Source organism: Aquila chrysaetos, chromosome 1 (genome assembly GCF_900496995.4).
Source record: "Aquila chrysaetos chrysaetos chromosome 1, bAquChr1.4, whole genome shotgun sequence".
Taxonomy (NCBI): Eukaryota; Metazoa; Chordata; class Aves; order Accipitriformes; family Accipitridae; genus Aquila; species Aquila chrysaetos.
In genome coordinates, this window is record NC_044004.1 from 46,743,901 (window position 1) to 46,764,579 (window position 20,679).

Consider the following 20,679-nt stretch of genomic DNA (forward strand, 5'->3'; position numbering starts at 1 on the left):
GATGAAGTTTTTCCCAATGTTCATAAAATTTTCTGACTTTGGTGTAAGGACAAGAGTTTAAGATGACGTGTTAATTAAATCAGAAAACACGACAATGTGCCTTCTGCTTTTAAACTGTGACAAAAAGCATGAAAGCAAAAAAGCAAATGCTCTTTTAAGGTCAAAAATTATGATATTGGGCATATAGGACTAGCAAGGCCTCTTTACCGGATCTAAACAACACCTTGACATCCATACCTACTGGGGACAAGGTTCACTACTGAGATACAAATTGCCTTACTACCTTGGAGGAAAAACAAAACAAAAAAAATACCCACAAAACCCCATGTATCATTGTGTCCATACCAATTTCACAGCAGGAATCCAGGGACACAAGTTCTTCACTTATGTGAGGCACCCCCAAAATTTCATGTTCTTCACCATATAATAATGCAGGAAAACTTTATGGAAGCTGGATAACTGCATACCTCATTCATGTGTATCCTACTGCTGCACTGTTAAACGGTAAGAATAAAACTCAGGGATTTTTCTGAGGTCAATCAACTGCCCAAATTCTAGACTGTTATGTTCTTTACCAGCCCCATTGGATCCTGCTACCTGAAATACACTGACATGTTTGAATTGCAAGGATGATTGTTCTGGCACAGAACTGAATGTATCTGAGACCACCCAAGGGAGGGGAACAATTATTTAATGTTTCAGTATAAAATATTAATGGAGTAAACCCAAACAAAACCCAGATTTTTTCCAGTCTTCTCTAAATGCTAACTGGTTTTCTGTTGGTTTTTGTTGTTTGGTTATTCATTGGGAGATTTTGGCAGTAGTAGAGGGGGAGTATTTTTGTTTTAAGCAAATACAATATGCTTTATAACAGTTTTCCTTGAATCTACTTAGAAGCATTAAGGAAGAATGTGAAACTGTCATCACTATGTTCAAGGTGCAGACATAGACGGGACTGGCAGAAAACCTCCAGTCTCCCATTAGGTTTCCAGATTCCCCAAATAATGGTGGAAATGGTGTGTCATTTTTACTACCATATGTGATGTTGAGTCCTTTCTGTCCACCTTCTTGAATGTTTATTTGGACATCTCTTGGGGTAACTAACTATTTATCACTGGTATGTTGAGGAAGTTTAACTTTGAAAGGGCTGGTTGCTGTTACAGAGGATTTTAATTCATTTCAATTGTCTGTTGGAAGGAAATAACTTTTGGTTTTGTCTTCAGCCACAGTCTTAACCAAGGAGAGTCTCCAAAGAGCCTACTCCAGGGGTTCCCAATTAAAATCAACACTACAAAGTTGATCAAAACCAATCAAAACTAAAAAGTTTACCAGCATAAGATCATCTTTTTTTTTAGAGAACTCTCTCCTCATGCCCCTGCATATCCTCCCTTGTGTAATGCACCATGCACTAACATATCGTGAGAACTTTGTGCCCTGTCTCTAGCAACTGTACAGAAATCATTTATCCAGACCTTTCGCTTTTATCAGTGACAAACCCCAAGCAACTTCAGTTGTCCCTTACTTCTAAAAATAATTAAGCAAAATAAGCCAAATTGGTTTTAGATAGAAAAAAAAAGTCAAAACACAACATTACATCCTTCAAATAAAGAGACCTTAATATAAAATTCTAAAAAATGCCCTTTCCCTCTCCTCTTACCCAATCAAATAAATCAGGGACCCAGCTACCATCAACTGATTGATGTCCCATTTTGCAAATTTTAAACTACATTTTCCCCTTACAATTACAAGATCAGTTACCTAGATATAGAAGTGCTAAATAAAATTAGGTAGAAGTGCACCTACCCGACTGAGTCTCCCTAATAATTTGATTCTACACTGTTTTGTTTTCCAAGATTACTAACAGAAAAGCTGTCAGCATGCTTACTTTTAAGATGATCTTTTGTGCACCATGGATCATTTGCAGACTTTAAAAACAGTTAGCTGCAGGCCTTTATACTCATCAAACTACAACATTCAAGAGTAATATAAAGAATGTAATTTAGTGAAGTGAAAGGAAGAAAAGGTAAAATATTTTACATTTTAGCACATGCATAGACACACACGCATATACAAATAATGCAAAACGGAGTGAAAGCACTATCTGTGTAGTTTTTGCCAACCACATCAACAATACACATAATACCTGCCAGCTGTTCCAGATGCATGTCAAAACTTTACTATCTGAAAATTCAAAGATAATTAAAGTTAACTGCTCAAAACTAAAGCCCAGCTCCCCATACCCATTACTTGTACAACAGAATACTAACACTTTGACTAGATCTTACATAAAAAAAAAAAAGGTTTTTTTCATTATTAAAAAAAAAATATTTCTTTCCATCAGAGATATGTAAACACCAGGAATTTAGAAAGTGCTCAAGCATGCTCAGCCTCACATCTAAGAACAACTTTGTTGCACGGTGACCTGAGTATGGCTACATAAGCACGTTAACAGCGCGGTGAAAGAGAGAGAAAAAATTTACCACAAACCTTGCGGTAAATTCAAGGTAACTACATTGCATTACTCAGGACTTGTTAGCTCCCCCGAACTGAACTATCACCTGCTAGAAGATGCAAGCATGGACAACGGCATTTACACTTAGCAGGACTAGCCAGGACACTGTAATATACACATCTACCCAATAAAGCAAAAAAAGTTTACACATTAAAAGATTTTCTCTCAGACTTATTAGCATTTAAATAAAGCAGATTATTCTACCTTTTTTCCTAACCAGCACCTTTGATCAAGATCAACCTTTGCGTAAATTTTAAGATTAAGACTGCCTGGAAAGTAGGATGGACATTGCTGCATCTTCATTAGCAGCTGTGACAGCACTGAGAGAAGCCTGGTATCTGCAACTTGGGCTACTGAGTCTCATCTAAAAGCTTAGAAACAGAATTATGTTGAATGTGCAATTACTAACAGCTGTATTTCCTTCACTTTAAACAAACACAGCTTTTAAAGAAACCAAAGCACCTCCCTCTCTTTCACCCGAAGAAACCCACCACGACTAAACTACCATAACAGACACAACCCCAAATATCTACCCAGAGACCTTTGTCAACTCCTTTACTCCTTAACATTTCAGAGTCAGAGACTGTAAACATGCTTTAGTTTTAAGGATTTGGGGCACCTTTTTTAAAAAAAACCAAACAAACTTGAAATAATTCACAAATAGGAATTACAGCATTATTTCCACATAGCAAAAGTTACAAGTAGCACAAAGCTTCAAACACATGAAAATCCAAGCTCTGTTAAACTAAATATACACAATTTACTTTCACAAATTACTGTTTAAGATCATGACACCGGACTAGAAGCCAGGAGTTGCAGGTTACACAGTTCTTGTTTTATTACTAAATTCTTGCATTGCCTCTAATTTCCCCCTTCCTCATCTCAAACTTGTTTGATACTCATGCACCAAAACTCATCATAGAAGGGTCATGTTTAAATGTGTTGGAGTAGGTTTCACTCTTTGGTCAAGCCTTTAGGCATGACTATAACATCAATATTTCAAAATATGGAGAAACAGTTTCTTTGGGTTTGGTCCCCGTCCCCGTCCCCCCCCCCCCTTCACAACTGATAACTGCAAGACCAGTGAGGAACTAACATATGCCAGTTGTCCAAGAAAAAAAGAAGTATCTGCAAACCCAGAATAGAAAGTGAAAGAATAACTCACCTTCTGGACTTAGAATCATAGAAACATTAAGGTTGGAAAAGACCTTTAAGATCATCGAGTCCAACCGTAAACCTAACACTGCCAAGTCCACCACTAAACCATGTCCCTAAGCACCACGTCTACACGTCTTTTAAGTGCCTGCAGGGATGGTGACTCCACCACTTCCCTGGGCAGCCTGTTCCAGTGCTTGATAACACTTTCAATGAAGAAGTTTTTCCTAATATCCAATCTAAACCTCCCTGGCACAAATTGAGGCCATTTCTTCTTGTCCTATTGCTTGTTACTTGGGAAAAGAGGCTGACACCCACCTCACTACAACCTCCTTTCAGGTAGTTGTAAGGAGTGATAAGGTCTCCCCTGAGCCTCCTTTTCTCCAGGCTAAACAACCCCAGTTCCCTCAGCCGCTCCTTGTTAGACTTGTGCTCCAGGCCCCTCACCAGCTTGGTTGCCCTTCTCTGGACACACTCCAGCACCTCAATGTCTTTCTTGTAGTGAGGGGCCCAAAACTGAACACAGTATTCGAGGTGTGGTCCCACCAGCGCCAAGTACAGGGGGACAATCACTTCCCTGCTCCTGCTGGCCACAATATTTCTGATACAAGCCAGGATGCTATTGGCCACCTTGGAACATTCCATCTTTCCCATGTTTCAATTCTATACTGTCATGGTTTAACCCCAGTCGGCAACTAAGCCCCAAACAGCTGCTCACTCACCTCCCTCACAGTGGGATGGGGGAGAGAATCAGAAAGGTAAAAGTGAGAAAACTCGTGGGCTGAGATAAAGACAGTTTAATAGGTAAAGCAAAAGCCATGCACACAAGCAAAGCAAAACAAGGAATTCATTCACCACTTCCCATGGGCAGGCAGGTGTTCAGGCATCTCCAGGAAAGCAAGGCTCCATCACACGTAACCCTTACTTGGCAAGACAAACGCCATCACTCCTAACGTGTCCGTTCCCCCCCCCCCCCCCCCCCCCCCCTCCTCCTTCTTCCCCCAGCTTTATCTGCTGAGCATGACGCCATATGGTCTGGGACATCCCTTGGGTCAGTTGGGGTCAGCTGCCCCAGCTGTGTCCCCTCCCAACTTCTTGTGCACCCCCAGCTGGTGGGGTGGGGTGAGAAGCAGAAAAGGCCTCTGCTCAGTGTAAGCACTGCTCAGCAGTAACGAAAACATCCCTGTGTTACCAACACTGTTTTCAGCACAAATCCAAAATACAGCCCCATACTAGCTACTTTGAAGAAAATGAACTCTACCCCAGCCAAAACCAGCACATATACATACCTCCTTACTTGCTCAGGATATTTAAACTACTACTTTTATTGATTTTTTTAGAGCTTTGAGGTTCACTCAGCAAAACGGTCATTTTAAATGATTCAAATCAAATATAGAAGCACTATTAAAAGTACTCAGAAACAGAACCTTTTGTGGAAAGATTGACACCAAATACTAAACATTTTATCTTTAAGTCACTACGTCAAGCACAGCTCACGTAACAGGGGCTCAGATGCTTGGGAAAAAAATGAACTGACAGTTTCTTTCCATACTTTGGTGGGCAAATGTCCACATCAGGACTATCACTCACAATGCTCATCTGTATAGAGATGCCAGTGTTGAAAGGATCTGTATTGGTATTCTACAAATATAATGCATAGACAGATCCCATTTCCCCATATGTACTTTACATGCAAACATTGCTTCTAAATGAACAACCTTAGACTAATGAGGATATCCTATTTAAAAAATGTTTAAGAACACATGTATGTGTGTGTTTAATCTTCCTCAGCTCTAATCAAGTTTAAGTGCTGGAAATTCAATATTTGTATTTAGTTACATTATGCAACGATCAGTTTAGAAAAGGGTTATGAAAAATTCATTTTTCTTCTGCATGAACAACTTTCTGCTTTGATGACAAACCTCACATTTAGTTTTATACCCTACATCTCAGAAAAGCAATCTTTTGTATAATATAAAAGAGCACATCACAAGTCAGTAATAGCAAAAAACTCATGCTACTCTGGAAAATCTATGCTATTAAACACGGTTTCACATATGCGTGGTCATAAAGTATCGGCAACTCTACAAGCTGTAAACAGGACCTAGTGTCAATAACAGTTCTAAAAAAAAGAAAATCAGAAACTACTGACAGTTCAGTTGCAGAAAATACTGCATAGCTTCAATGTTTCTCTTTGAATTTCCAGATCTAATCACAATTACAAATCCAGTTATGACATCAATGTGAGCGCTTCCAAAGGGAATGGAATAACAGTAAATCCCAAAGGATATATGAGTTCTGCAGCAGGGATGATGTAATATATAAAAATAGACATCCTCTGACAGAAGCTGCAAGTTGAGTAAATAACACACTGCATGTCATTAATTTTGCATTAGCTTGCCAGTAGACATTACTAAAAGGATGATGAACTAACAATTTTGTTTTGCTTCGGGTGCTACACAAAATAAAATGATAGCATTGCTCACATATTAACATTAATACATAACATAATACATAATTTTAAACTAATAGTCCCTTACAACACGGATGAAGGAAGGAAGCCACGTGGCTAAAATGGTTGTGTTTTGCCACAAAACACAGAACATAGGGGTGGGAATTACTTATTGTCGTTATAACATTACCAGTGGATGTTCCCATAAAGCACCTAACTTCTATACAAAAAATGGTTAACGGGAACTGCCCAAATCATCTCAGGAATTTCATATTTCAGATAAAATTACCCCACAGGTTTTGTAGTGTCTCACTTCAAAATACACCTGCATATATAACACAGTCACACACTTCAGGAATTAGCATTACTGCATGTGTTCAAATATTACATATACATACTATGTATATCTAGTATTTTGTATTACTTCCTAGTATGACATAGACATCTACTTATTATTTGGAATGAGATTGATTATTGTCTTCATCAGATGACATCAAAAACAGTTGCTTTTGAAATTGCACACTGAATTTTGTAAATTAACTAAAGCAACTAAAATATCCTTCCTGGTAAAAGGACACTCGCACTTGACAATGTTAAGAACCAGACCCTTTCTTTTGTTAATGGAACTATCAATGCAGTGTATTTTATTTTAAATATAAACACTAGAAATGTTAAATAAATTATTTTATACTTAATTTGTTATCACAAGAGACAATTTTGAGTAAAAATGTATTATTTGTGCAAACGTGTGATTAAAACACCCTTGCATACCATGCTACTTCCCATTGGCAATACACTGTAAGTTTAGGTGTGTGTGCAATTATGTTTTGAATGACCATTTCTCTGCTTACATTACTTAAATGAATTTGTTTCATAACCAAGAACAGAATGAGTCCAGTTAAATTTTTATTTATTTTAAGTGAGGTGGCCTTTTTGCTTTCATTTTGCACATGCCACATAACAGAACCATCTCGGCTTCCTTTCTGCTTGCTCTTCACGTTTTTCCTCTATCTGGGGCAAAACTAAGTTAGCATCAAGTTAAAAAATTAAATCTATTTAAATAGGTTCAGCTGCCATAACTCATACAAGCCTCTAAAGCCAAAACCTTCAAACATTCTGCTTCCCCAAACATTTTGATGATCAAGTGTACCTGACTACAATCCCCAGTAGTTTTTCTGTGCCTTTTTTCCTTTGTAAATAAACTTGCTTAACACTTCCAAGGTCAAGGATGTTTAAACAATTGTTTTTTCCCCAGAACCTCTCCACATCCTTTATACCTCTCTATAAAGTCAAGCCTTCAGTGTGTCCACACCTCTTTGTTCACTGCCCATCAAATAATTTTTCCTAGACTTGGCAAATTAGCTCAGATGTGGTTCATTCTTCCTAAAAAAGCAGCCTGCTCCCCCCCCCCCCCCCCCCCCGCTTTTTTTTGTGTCTGTGAATAACAATTGATTCTGTGGTTCGCTTTTTGTTTTAAGTGAACTTGTATTAGAATGAAAGTGCTAGATAATCCTAAAAATCATCAGGAACATTAAAAGCTACAGCTATTTACAGGCTTGAAAGATTGACAGTATTCCTTTAAACTGATTTCTTGTAGATAGGGTATCTGACAACTGTTCCTACCGATTCAAACTAAAATGACAGAAATTCTATATGTAATAAAGATAACTAAGTACACTACTATATTGGCATCAATTTACTATGTAGAATACAACATGATAACAAGAATACATTATGGCAAGGTATATCACAATATTGTAAAGTCCACATTGTTGAGAAGTAAGCACATATGAGGTATTTCATGATCATTTGCAGTGGTCCATGGAAAGACATCCAGCAGTATGTATTTTACAAAATAAACATAAATACACATGCAAAGAAGCAATTGTATTATGCTGTTTTTTAATTTTAAGTCTCATCCCAAATTATACTGGACATCCGCAACAAAGTCCTAAAATAGAATCAGCTTTTTTGAATTCTCAACTAATATATATGCCACAAGAAAAAACTGCTTGTCATCTTGTGAACTTCCACATCGCTTCAGTAGCCACACATGCTGAGTAAAGGAAAACAACTAGGCTTTTGCACCAAATTCAGGCAGAAAAATTTAAAATTCGTATTTTTTTAAATCATTCCTATAAGTAGAAATATAACATACAACAGCTTTGTTGGTTTTTAAAAATGTAATTTTTCAGACAAAGGAAAAGGCAAATTTGTTTCAGAAAACAGAACAATCTGAACATAAATTTTCAATCCAGGAATTTCAGACTCTCAGCAGACAACGTGAATGCAAACGGTATCAGGAAAAAAAAGGTTACTTTGCCGATGCTTTGCACTAACTATTACTTATAAAAGAAGATGGGGCAGGAAGCAAAGTTTCTACAATTTGCTAATAAGTGAGCAGGTTCTAATATTCTAAAATATATATATGTATAAAAAGCTAGAAAAAACCTCATACTTATTTTTTCAGGGAGTCATGGCTGCAGATGAGACTTGACTCAGTGATATTAGACATAGTTTCACTTCCATCCCTCTTCTCATTCAAATTTTCAGTCACCTCCTTCAAATAAAATCCAGAAGGACAATACTTGTCTGCCCTTAACAGATCGGCAGGACAACTGGCTCCACAGCACAGTGTGCGAGGATAAAATTGTTACATGCTTGTAACTTGGGGAAGAAGCCGGGGTTATTGATGGCTCCGGGCCCACTGCTCTTTTTCTTCCGACACCGGATAAACGGATTGTCACCTTACGTGAATCTCAAGCTGAATGGGATAAGAAAGGCTACTAAAGGCAGAGAGACCTTTTGCAGGGATTTCAGCAGCTGGCTTTAAAAAGCCTGGCTGAGGATGCACTAGCAGCAATTCTCACAGGCCTGTTAACTAATTCAAATCTGGATGGATTCTCACAGAGTAAAAAAAACACATACTATACTTTCTGTTCAGGGCTATTCACAGGTGTTTCAGCATTTTATTTACAGGCCTACCTGCATCTCTCTAAATATTCCCCAGTAAGCTTTGATATTTTGCCTTTAGCACAGTAAAGACTTATGGTACAGACTAGTAAAAGCCCACATCTCAGTTTACATATAAAGTCTAAGGCACAGGAGAGACTGACTATCACAAACCAGGGAGTTATAAATTACAACTTGTAACCTCTGGGCCACTAAAGAACAGCATCTTATTTTGGACAAAGTTATTTTTTGTTTATGAACTTCTGTTAATTCACAATAAATATGTCATTCATTATATACATAATAACCAGCTCAGCAACACTCAGACTGGGCACGATCAATTCTTCACAGATGCACTGAAGCAGCCACAAAGTTTATTGGCAGTAAGATATTACAAGAGAGTCTACCCTTTTTTAAATTCACTGCATAGGCGACTATTCTATTTTAAATTTAAAAAAAAAAATAAAAAAAAAAAATCAGCCTAAAGCAGAAGAAAAGTGATTTAGATTCTCAGGAGAAAGAGTCCACACTCTTCAGTCAAGTCACCCAAAACAAGGGCTTTTCACTGAAAACAGTAAGTAGCCTTAAGTATACATAAACACACAAAGAAAATCCACATTCAGAAGTTAAAATCCAATTTCTATTATTAAGTAAAGAGGTGTTAACACTAATCTAAAGACAGTTTCTGACACATTAGAAGCACAAGCAAAAATTTTCCATCAAAAAAATCTGAACAAGATTTTCCAGATTCAAGTAAGAACAGCTCAACCTAAACTTAAAGATTTTTCTTCTTCCCTGAAAAAGAACAGATCCATTTTAACAAACTACAAATGGTGGCAAAAAGGATGCCATTTTATCAGTCTGATAGGACACATTCATTTTATTTCCATACATTATGAAGTTTCTATTCTCCTCACCCTAGAAATCAGCAACACTTGTTCCAAAAGTAACATGCCTAAGTACGATACCCAACATCAGATGTCACTTCAAATGGTCCTTCAAGCATTAGGGTAAGTTATCAGAATACTACAAAGTATTTCAAATTCCCATCGTAATTTGAAAAGCACATTATAACTCTTAGACATAGTATTTTAGTAACCATAGGTTACTGCTCTACTGACATACAGATACTAAACAGTGACAGGGGGGCTATTTTTAAATCAAAATCAAAGATTAAGTCCTCTGTATCATGGAAGAGATACCTGAGTAAAGTGTCTGTCAAACACTGAATATTTTATATATACCCTTTGCCTATTGTTCTCCATTTTCTCTAAATCACAGGACATCAAAGCAAGGAAGAAAGGTCAATCAAGCTGGGCAAGAGACATCATGCTGTCACCAAATTCCATATTTACATTAGTACTTTTATATCACAGTGAGATTGCTCAAGTATCAAAGAAAAGGCTGGGAGGCAATTTTAGTCATAACATTGCATCAGTATTATGATACCACACTGCAAACCCACAAGTAAATTGTTAGTGGACCATACACAGTAAGTTACAATACCTGAGGTTTAGTGCATTCCTGTGAGCCAAAATGAAATGAATGCCATATAGGAGGAAAGGAAAAGATGAACATTATCAGACATGCCATAGTACATTCCACCACTATGAAGATAATGTTAAAATTATGTTAGTGAGGGTCCACCATCCCCTACAAGTTGACTTTATTGCAGAAAGACATGACACAACTGAGCGCACTGCATTTAATTTTTAATTCTTGAAAAGCACAGCCATGCATCTTCATTTAAGCTCTACGTTTTGCTCTATGCTTTCCCAAAGATATAGAAAACTTTCTTCAGAAAATACTGTTTGAACTTTCTGAAGAAAAACATTCAGAGACTACTGCAAATAAAGCATTAATAATTTATCAAAAAAAAAAAACCAAACCATTTTACATGGTAACTACAGATTTAGAGTAAAACAAAATATAAGGAAATTACATATTTTGTGAAGATTTTGAGGATGCTATCAAAGCAGCTTTATTACTTTGAATCTCATGTACCTAACACCTAAACCAGAAGACATCCACAAGGAAGAACAAACTTGAAAACAAATGCACCATATTAATCCTTTTTCAATTTGACTTTAACACATTATTTACTGCAATATCTGAACATCTGCATTTTTTTTTAATGCTTCTTTATGTATCCAAAATTAAGAAGTAGAACCAAAGATGAGACCCTGACAGATGCTGACCAAAGAATGGATGGGCAACAAGCCCACAAAATATGTGCTATATGCTTTGAATTCCTATGTGTTTCAAAAAAACCCCTGCTTTCTTCAGTCAATTTCTCAAGAAATTAAGACCAAAAAAATGAGGTCAAAGGACATAAAATAAGAAGGAAGAAAAGACAATGCAGCCTTTAACATGTATGGTTAAAGCAATAGAAATAATATTGCTAGTAGAATTGAATGAGAACAATGTATACAAGATCACCAAATACTGTAAAAATAGGAGAATGGGCCAGCATGGAGAGTCTTGACTACATTGTAAAAACTCAGTTGAGCTTACTTGACTCTATATGCCTTGGGGGAAAAAAAAATAAAATAAAAAAAAAAAAAAAAAAAACAACAAAAAACAACCAAAAAAACCCAGTCAGTCATATGCATCATATTACACTTTTTAAAGCAACATTTGCCTGTAATTATTGCAAATTTTACAGTTTATTTGGCAATCTCTTCCAACTCAATATGAAATCTCACTTGCAATGAATTTCCCAACACATACACAAAATCATTATGAACTCGCACAACAGAATGGCACACAATGGGCTTTTGCTCTTAGTACCAGTTAAGCTTACAAAAACTCATTAGGCATACCTAAAGTGAAATTTATACAACAGGCAAGGACCTACGAATGCAAATAGCACTGTACGTGATCTAAATATTGCCCTTCTAGAGTTAGATAAAAATAACACTAGAACTGTTTGCTAAGCACAACATATACATCTAAGTAATACGAACAAAAGTAATTCTTCCTGTAATTCCTACAAAGTACAATACAACGTATTTATTTTTTTCAAAAACAGACTAGTAAAATGTTTCATCTTCAAACCAAGTGAACTGGCTCAGTCTGTATTAAATTTAGAGGCAATTAAAACTGCACTGAAAATTAAACCATTAAAAGCTGTTGTATAAACAAAAACAAATTGTTGGCATAAAATGTAATTATTCAACTCATGAGGAAAAGCCTGTATAATTAACAGATGTAATCAAACATCTACACACTTACAGACACACACTGAATATACAGTGAACTGGCAAACAAGTCAAGGAATAAGGATAAAGAAGGAAAAATGGAAAAAAATCTACAATTGCATTGGATCAAAGACAGTATTTTAAAGACATTAAAGCTCTAATCCTGCAAATTTATATGCATGTGGCTTGCATTGTGCAAAATTCAGCCCAATGAACTCAATGAGATTAAATATGCACAAAGTTATTTATGTCCATGCCTTTATGGTTCTAGCAGATTTGGGGGCTTAAACAAGTAAATGAGAGCCAAAGACAAACAGCTTTTCAAGTATTTTGCTTACAGTTGAAATCAATACCAAACAAACATATTAATCTAAAGGAGCTTTTCTCAATTTAAAAGCCATATAAAATATTTTGTAGAATAAGTTTTAATTATTAGTTTATTTTCATCTCAAGAGAAAGCCTGGAAACTTTCAACATGTAAGATTACCCCCCCAAAAAAGAAATCGAGTGGAATGACCAAATGATCTCCCTCATGATGGGCAGACTATGTAGCTCACTGAAACCCAAGTATAAAGGGCTCTTGAGGCAGACACTAGAAACAGTTAATTTGACACTTAAGTTCTGGATACCAAAAAGAAATGACAGATTTAATCCAAGAATTTGGCCTACTGCAATGCAGCACAGTCCTTCTCAGGCAACAACTGTTATCATATACGTGAATGAGTGCTTCACTAACTGATCTTTTAACACTGTACACTGAACTATTTGTACTGTAACTTAATATCAAAAGGAAATCAGAACATAGTTTCTTTCACAATTTCAAATAATGACTGGAACATTAAGAAATAATACATGACATTCACGGTCATAAGAAACGTGCTTTCAACTCTGAACTAAGATGCAAGCTGCACACATGTTCACGTACTGATGGAGCTGTATTTTAAGCAGAAACCTCCCATCAGAAGCATGCTTCTTTAAAGATACCACCAAGTTTAGCCATTTTGTTTTCTTTTCAATAATTTTCCTGTTTATGTTTTTGTGAACCACAAAGACAGACAGCTTACCGTATGGTAACCTCTAGGTAGAGGTGGCTTCCCCACAGGATAAGGGTCAACAGTATCAATAATTGTTTGTCGCTCCCCTTTTTGGTTGATTTTCCTAAATCTTCTTCGAGATTGCCTATGAGAAGCTTGACGCTGAAAATACTCCTCATTTTCATCCATGTAATCAACCTACAATAGATGCAAGAAAGTGTCATTTCCCACAAGAAATAAAAATGTTTCTTCTTATTAGAAACACAAAAAATCCTATTTTCAAAGCTTACTGGTGTTTTTTGTATCTCCTGTATTTTCAGCACTACGAGTGAAGCCACTACTCAAAAAACCAACCAAACAAACAAACAAAAAAACCCAAAAAATCAACACTGGTATGAGCAGCATCACTGAATATGACCACTTTCCAAAAATGACAGAAGGAAAAATTCTCCCTTCCTCCCCCACTTCTTACTATTGCACAAATACAAACATTTCACTACTCAATACATTGCAAAAAGAAAACTGGTATGAGGGAGCACTTGGTAGTTTTCCTACTGACCTCTGTTTGTCACTTGGTATCCTCCCTAACCAACCTATGGCAAAGGTTTTGGTCTTCAATAGGCAGCACTGGTTTTATTGTTTGCTTCCAATATTTTGATGGCATAAAGAAGGATTTCTAATAGACTGGATTTACATAAAAACAAATCACTTCAAAACAACAACAGGGAGAATAAAAAATACCTATTAGGTATATCCTAATATAAAATAAGTCTTCTCAGTTTCAGAGTCTTCAGAGTAATAGTCCTAAATTACTACACAACAGGATACTGCAATGAAAATATTTGAACTAGGAAATCTGGTTTTCCTGAAAGAGAACAATCTTTTTACAGTAATTTGGCTGAAAATCAACATCTTTTCTATGTTCACCCTACTAATTGAAACCTTACTCGAGACTAACAGGGAAATGAGGAAAAAAAAAAAACCAAACAGCTTTCAGCACTAGCTATGTATGGGGATTCAGTTAACTCCTCCTCCTATTCAATTCCACCACCCAGGGATAAACAGTATTTCTGAAGACGTAGAGAAGAGCTTATGAGGCACCTAGCAAGGTTCCTCTATATTTTTCAACAAGGAAAAGAAGTATTAGACAAAACACTCCTAAGAATTTGCAGCGTATCTGTGTCAGAAGTGTCACATACTCATCAGCTCACGTCACTAAATACAACTTTCAGTGTACTAATAACAAGGGGATGAGCACACTTCGTGGGTCCCCAGGAAGAGCTGGTAACCCTTACCCCCTTACCACCGAGTATCTATTTCACGTCTGACAGTCACGCTTACACCCCACACCTCTCCCGCTTCTCCTCCCCACAGAGTGACCCCATCCAGCCCTGAGACTGAAAGTTACTGAGCCCGACAGACTCTGGGGATGGGATTCTTACTATTCAAGGTACAGTTATTCCTTTGAAAGGCTGGATTGAAGGTAAGTGTTCAATTTCAGCTTTCCCAAAACTCTAGAGGTTGGTTTTTTTGCACTAAGGCGACACGTGTGGGAGTATCTGCCCCTGACCCAACATTATCCATCAGTCCAGAAGATGTTGTTTAGTCATCTCCTTCCCCTATGCTTATCTTTATATCACTCTCCCTTTTAACTTACCAAGGAATGCACGAGAGAGAGACAGCCATCCGCACAGCTACCACCAACTAAATTGTATACTTCTAGAGACCAAATCCAGGACAATAAACTGTTTCCCAAACTTGTGGTCAGATACGAGTTACACAAAGCAGTCAGACAAATCAGGGGGCCAATACAGGGGTAATGGGGAGGCATAAGGGGCTGCTGTTGAGGAGCTGCTCCTTTACCAAGTAAAGTTACAGAGAGCTTTAGACAGGGATAGCAAAAAAGCAATTGGCATTTCTCACGTATGCCTCTGTGTCTCCTACTACACTTTATTAGCTTCCTAAGATGATTTTCTTATTTAGAATTGGAAGAGGGAGATATATCATCAAACATCCGACAGAACAAGCTACTGTTGCATAATCATCTTTCTCTGAAATCACAAAGAGCTTAAAACCCACAAAAGCATGCCTACATTTACGTGAAGGTAAGTTTAAAAGCTACTTTTTTTACCAATCAACTTTAAACAAGTAACTTAATCTCTTCTACAAGACTAAAGCTATACCACATTTTCCTGAGCTTCTGCAAGTTTTACAGAAACTGTCATTTTTTAGGAAAAAAAAGTTTAGTGTCACAGCCTATATTTGAACTATCATCTACATATGGCTTAGATAATTGTCATGCCTGTATTATGAACTGATTGCTATCTCAGTGACAGAGGAAAAAAAAACCATTTAGCCTGCTGACTGTGCATTTGTTCAGATGATGCACCCTGAAGTGGCAACTAAAAACTTCTGAGCCTGTGAACCCTCAGAGATGATGCTGTTCTGCCACTGGACTACAGCAGATACTGCTAACAAAATAACCTTCACCCAGAAAAGTTGGTAGAATTTTAGAATGTTCAAGCTCCTTCTTAAAACCTCAGAGAGCTGAGAATAAATTTAAATTCAATCAAACATTCATTACTTAAGCTAACCTGAGATTAATACTAAAGCATCTATGCTTACCTATAAGAATAAAGCAGCTTAAAAAAAAAAAAACAACAAAAAAAACCACCAAACCAAACTGTTCTGCTATTCTGCTAGCACAAGAAAACTTTAGTTTTACAAGAAATCTGCAAAAGTAAATGTAACAACAATATAAAAGATGCCTTTATCATTCAAACAATGCAAGTATGTGTGCAAAGAATGGCAAGAAACTTACGTATGACATCTTAGATATATAAAAAGATCACACGCAAAACAGAAAACTTTGAGTTTTATTGGAAGTTGAAATATTACCAAAGTTGGTCTGTAAAATTTGATAGCAACTGAATGAAAATATTCTTACCACAATCATTTCAGATGGCTCTAAAACAATGCATTCACAGCCACGCCTGAAGCTTCCTGCAGAACGCTTGCCAAAACTGAAGAACAAAAATACTTCAATCAGAACAAAAATCAGAGCTATAACACAATTCATAAGCATATTTACATCTTCTCCAGATACTGTAAAGCATAGAAAAAAGTGTACATACCTCTGCACAGTACAAGTTTCACACATACGTCCTTCGGCAAGTAACTGATACCCAAGCACGCCAAGAGCTGTGTATTTTGTATTTACATAGTTTATCAAGACTATTTGCTAAATAATTCTATTAACACTAAAACAAGCGTCAATCAAGTGCTGCCTACTGAAGATGCATGGTTGATTCTGAACTACATTACAGAGTTTGATCTAGTATCTTCTGACATTACAGTATTAAGTTACCTAAGCTATCTGCATTTCTATGAGGAAAGCTAACTAGCATACCAAGGAAAGAATGAACAGGCTGATCGACTTCAATTAGCTCTTTTACTTAAAATAAATTAATAAAATAAGGATGCTGAACCTAAGAGTATTCCCAAATTGAACAGATGAGGACAAAAGAGGTTTTTGCCTTTCATGACACATTCCCACCTTAGTGCAATAATTAAGCATGATACTATTTTGCTTCCTATAGGATAAAATAGAAAGTTATTTTAGTTTCAGTTTCTCAAGTGCTCTGCCTGTATTAAATGAATGTGTGTCTCTGCAGGCTTAACTGCAAAGTATCCTCAAAATCCAGTGGTAAAGGTGGAGTGCAGAGAAACAGTACACAATTCAGTGAAATACAAGACCTTTATGGTTAAATCCTTAATCATACACCGTTAGAGTGGAAGAAAAGACAACCAGCTAAAGTTTGTTTCTGGGGTGTGTGCTTCCCCCTCCAGGTGGTTCATATTTCAGCCTGCCAGGTCAATGTCAGACCTTTCCCATCGCAGAGAGGAAGACAGGACAGCTGACAAAATGGCTGGAACTTCAGGACCCCTCTTGTGGCCTGCTGTAACAAGCCTGCCCTAAAATCTGCCAAAAGCCAAGTAACTATTTAGCCTTTCCCTTTCTTCAACCTGGTACTGTGCAACGGGCAGAGAAAACCTTCCTATCTGAAGTTCACAAGGCAACAGCTATTTTATAAAAAACAAACCAGACTGAATAATATTGTGAAATCTGAATTTTAACCAATCCTGTAATGCACAGTCACAGTGACACACTTAAGGTACGATGTTTGTGAAAAGTAGCTTTTTTAAGGTTTATTTCATAACAAGCAAACTGAAAAAGTTCCTATACCATTCGGAAAAGTATATCTAGCCAGTTTATATCTCTTCGCCTGTCCCACCTGGCGATTAGTAGAAATGAACAATTTAACTTGCTACCCCAAAGGCTAATCTCTTGACAACAGCACGTTTATAGCTCAAAAAGGCAGCAGTCAGATATTGAAAAGAAATGCCAGCTGTGCTTATTCATCAAAATAATAATCGCATTTAATGGTACATGGGACTTCTACAATAGAAAAAATTTTCCAGAATACTAAGCCTCTTGAAAAGAAACATTCAATAAAGAAGTCTCTCAACAAAATGCGTATTTTCCTAGAGGCAAACACATGCTTCCTCCTGTAGTCCAGCAACAAAACAGAGGGTGCTTTACTCTACAATGCCATCTTGAATTTTATACGATTTCAACTATTCTTAAAGATACCAGAATATGAAGCCACTAGCTTGATTCATTAGACTGTTGCAAAAGTGACAAACTTATTTTCTTGGTCATTAACATGATCCATACGCACAGTTTTTCCTTTAAAAAAAGAGAAGGAAGGGGAAAGGAGAAAGTAAATCAACTCATTGATTGAAAAACAACAATGCAAAAATGGTCATTATGAAGTCAACTTATTTAATATTCTTGAATTGAAAACAAACACAGAAATATTCCCTTTCCTCTTGCAGATCCTTGTCCCCCTCTTTGTAACCATTGGTTTTGGTCTAGAATACACTATTGCTGTATTTTTTGCCAACCCATTTTCTAGCCTCACAGCAAGCACTAATTTCAACAGAAAATGCATATACACCTTTCCACTCCACCATTTCTTCTTCCTCTATTGCTGTCTCTAAGTATCAACTTTAAACTTCTGCCCGTTGCTAATCACTGCTGACATCCAAAAGTTTCAAGCTTTAGCAAACACAGTAAAAAGAAAAAGCTGTGTTTTGGATGTGCTTTTCTATTCTTGAGTAACTTGTTTGGATTTTACCCTTCAGCACAAGGGAACAGTAGTCAACATATTAAGACAGAAGGCATGCACTGAATTACTGTAAAGAAAATTCTTCATTTCTGTTCCCACTAACACACTGGTTCTCGCAGCAAACCACCACATCATTGCTGTACTGCTCAGATTCCTATGACAGCACAGAATTTATCAGAGCAGACAGCGCATCACACGTATATATTATCTTTGACCAAAGATCACAAGGCACTTCAGGCTGCAAACAAACTCTGTAATCTTTGTGAAGTATTGTAGGTGAGAAGACAAGTAAATCAAGGCAGAAGAAAGTTAAATGACCTTTCAAGTGTTGCCTTTCTCTTCTCAGATATGCCACGCCAGGTAAAACTCCTGACTTCCAATCTGCTGCTGAAAATTCATCATCAGTGAGGAATTCACATAAGCAGTGAAAATTAGGAAACTCTTGTGACTGTCCACTACGTCTGGGCACTTCAGAAGTGTCCAACTCTGACTGTGGTAGAGCATCCATCACAGTATTACATACTATCTGTTGCAGAACCACACTCTAATACCTACACACAGTCACACAAATACCTGTTAACATGCAACTTTGAGAAACAACTGGGATCTTAGTGCATCGCCAATCCCATTGTTTCAATTCAGAACACTGATATCCAAGTCAATAAGTTTTATCAGAAATAATTTGTCAGAGCTTCACACGAGCAAAAAGCAAAGACCAACAAAAAAGGACGTCGGTGACACTCTTCTCTACCTGAAATCTCTGGCTGTAGTAACCAGGGAGGGGAAGCCACCAAACTTGATTTAATTGAAAACAAGTTATTTAAAACATCAGTAAGCAATAAAAAGAAGCAAATACACAACACATAATACAGTCTGTTTACTGAGCTGATCAAAAAGCCCAAGCTGTAAACCCTTTTATAAAATACCAGGAGAAGAACTTCATACGAGGGACCACAAGCTGGCATGCAAGCTGGGTTGAGGGATGCTAGGTATCGCACAGAAACAGTAGCGGCAAATAAAGTTTCAGTGGAAGGGCTGACAGATGATCTTCGTAATACCAGCTCTATTCAGTAACTTTTGCTAGACACTGTTCTTTCCAAATTTTGATGCCAGACTTCCCACAGAAAGTGAGTTTGACTACCCAGATTTATCACAAAATACATGGTCTACGTGAGCACTGGCTAGCTAAAGTAAAATGTAGAGAGCCTTTATTAGCAGGTTTCAATGGAACGGATTTGACAAATTTATTCCTTCCCTTACTGTAGTGTGAAATAAGCCTGTGGATATATGACTTCGCTATGGAGCTTAAGGTCAAACCACATTTTTGTTTTTAAAATGCAGTCGAGTATTTCACATAATATACACTTCACATTTGGTTGTATCATATCATTCCTTCATAATTTCAATCAAAATTGTCTTGATACATAAAGAGAAAAATCTTCTCTTCCTACCTAACCCTTATTATTTCAACTCCTAAAAATAGCTCATTTGCAACTATTAAGTCAGTGATACACCTGAGAAAAATCCCAGCTTTGCAACTATTTTCTCTAAATCTGTGACGTGCATGAGAGAATTTCACCAAAGGAAGCTAAGGGAGTTTAAAGTTATCTTTGCAATGGTGGCTGTCAATATGGGATGCAGAGATTGTAACAGTAATTTAGATAGCCAGAAGTCTGCCTGGTTAGGCTATTGCTTCCTCACCTAAATTCCCCAAAGAATCTTGTTTTGCAGCAGCTTTTCCAACACTTTTTTCCCTGCTACCACATAAGCTCTGACTTGAGGTTCCTTGAGTATTAAACTTCACAGATGCTCTCCTCAGCACCTGTCCTAGAGGCAATTTCATTTCTCAAGTCCTTCTCTATCAGAGTTACTTTTATTCCCCCAAAAAGTACTGAATGCATGATGTGGACATAAATCTACTTTTTAAAAAAACTTAAAAGATAAACAAAACAATTTTATTTGCAGGAATCCACTTTACAGTAGCAATTCTGAAAATGGATGATTAAAAAAAAAAATTAACTCTTAGAAGGTTAGATATTGTCCCCAAGCAACTGCTCCCTAACTATACTATTCCCTGAAGCAATTGACAAAAGTCTAATTTCCCACTTGACTATTCAAAAGCATTATTTCCAAATAAATTTGTTAGTACTAAAAAACCCTTTTGCTCACTGTATGTGTATTA

General features: G+C 36.9%; 1 protein-coding gene across 6 annotated transcripts in view; it reads right to left on the reverse strand.

Annotated features, from left to right (window-relative positions):
- The window catches only part of RAPGEF2 (Rap guanine nucleotide exchange factor 2), a 193,473-nt gene that overhangs the window by 78,833 nt on the left and 93,961 nt on the right, over positions 1-20,679 (reverse strand). For 4 of the 6 annotated variants that reach the window (XM_030012660.2, XM_030012723.1, XM_030012676.1 and 1 more), the window contains exons 5-7: positions 16,253-16,328; positions 13,336-13,503; positions 10,578-10,595 (exon numbers count right to left, since the gene is read on the reverse strand). In XM_030012660.2, the coding sequence (XP_029868520.1) occupies positions 10,578-10,595; positions 13,336-13,503; positions 16,253-16,328 (262 nt within the window). The remainder of the gene's footprint in view (positions 1-10,577; positions 10,596-13,335; positions 13,504-16,252; positions 16,329-20,679) is intronic. The other 2 variants (XM_030012683.2, XM_030012670.1) reach the window with 1 other exon arrangement.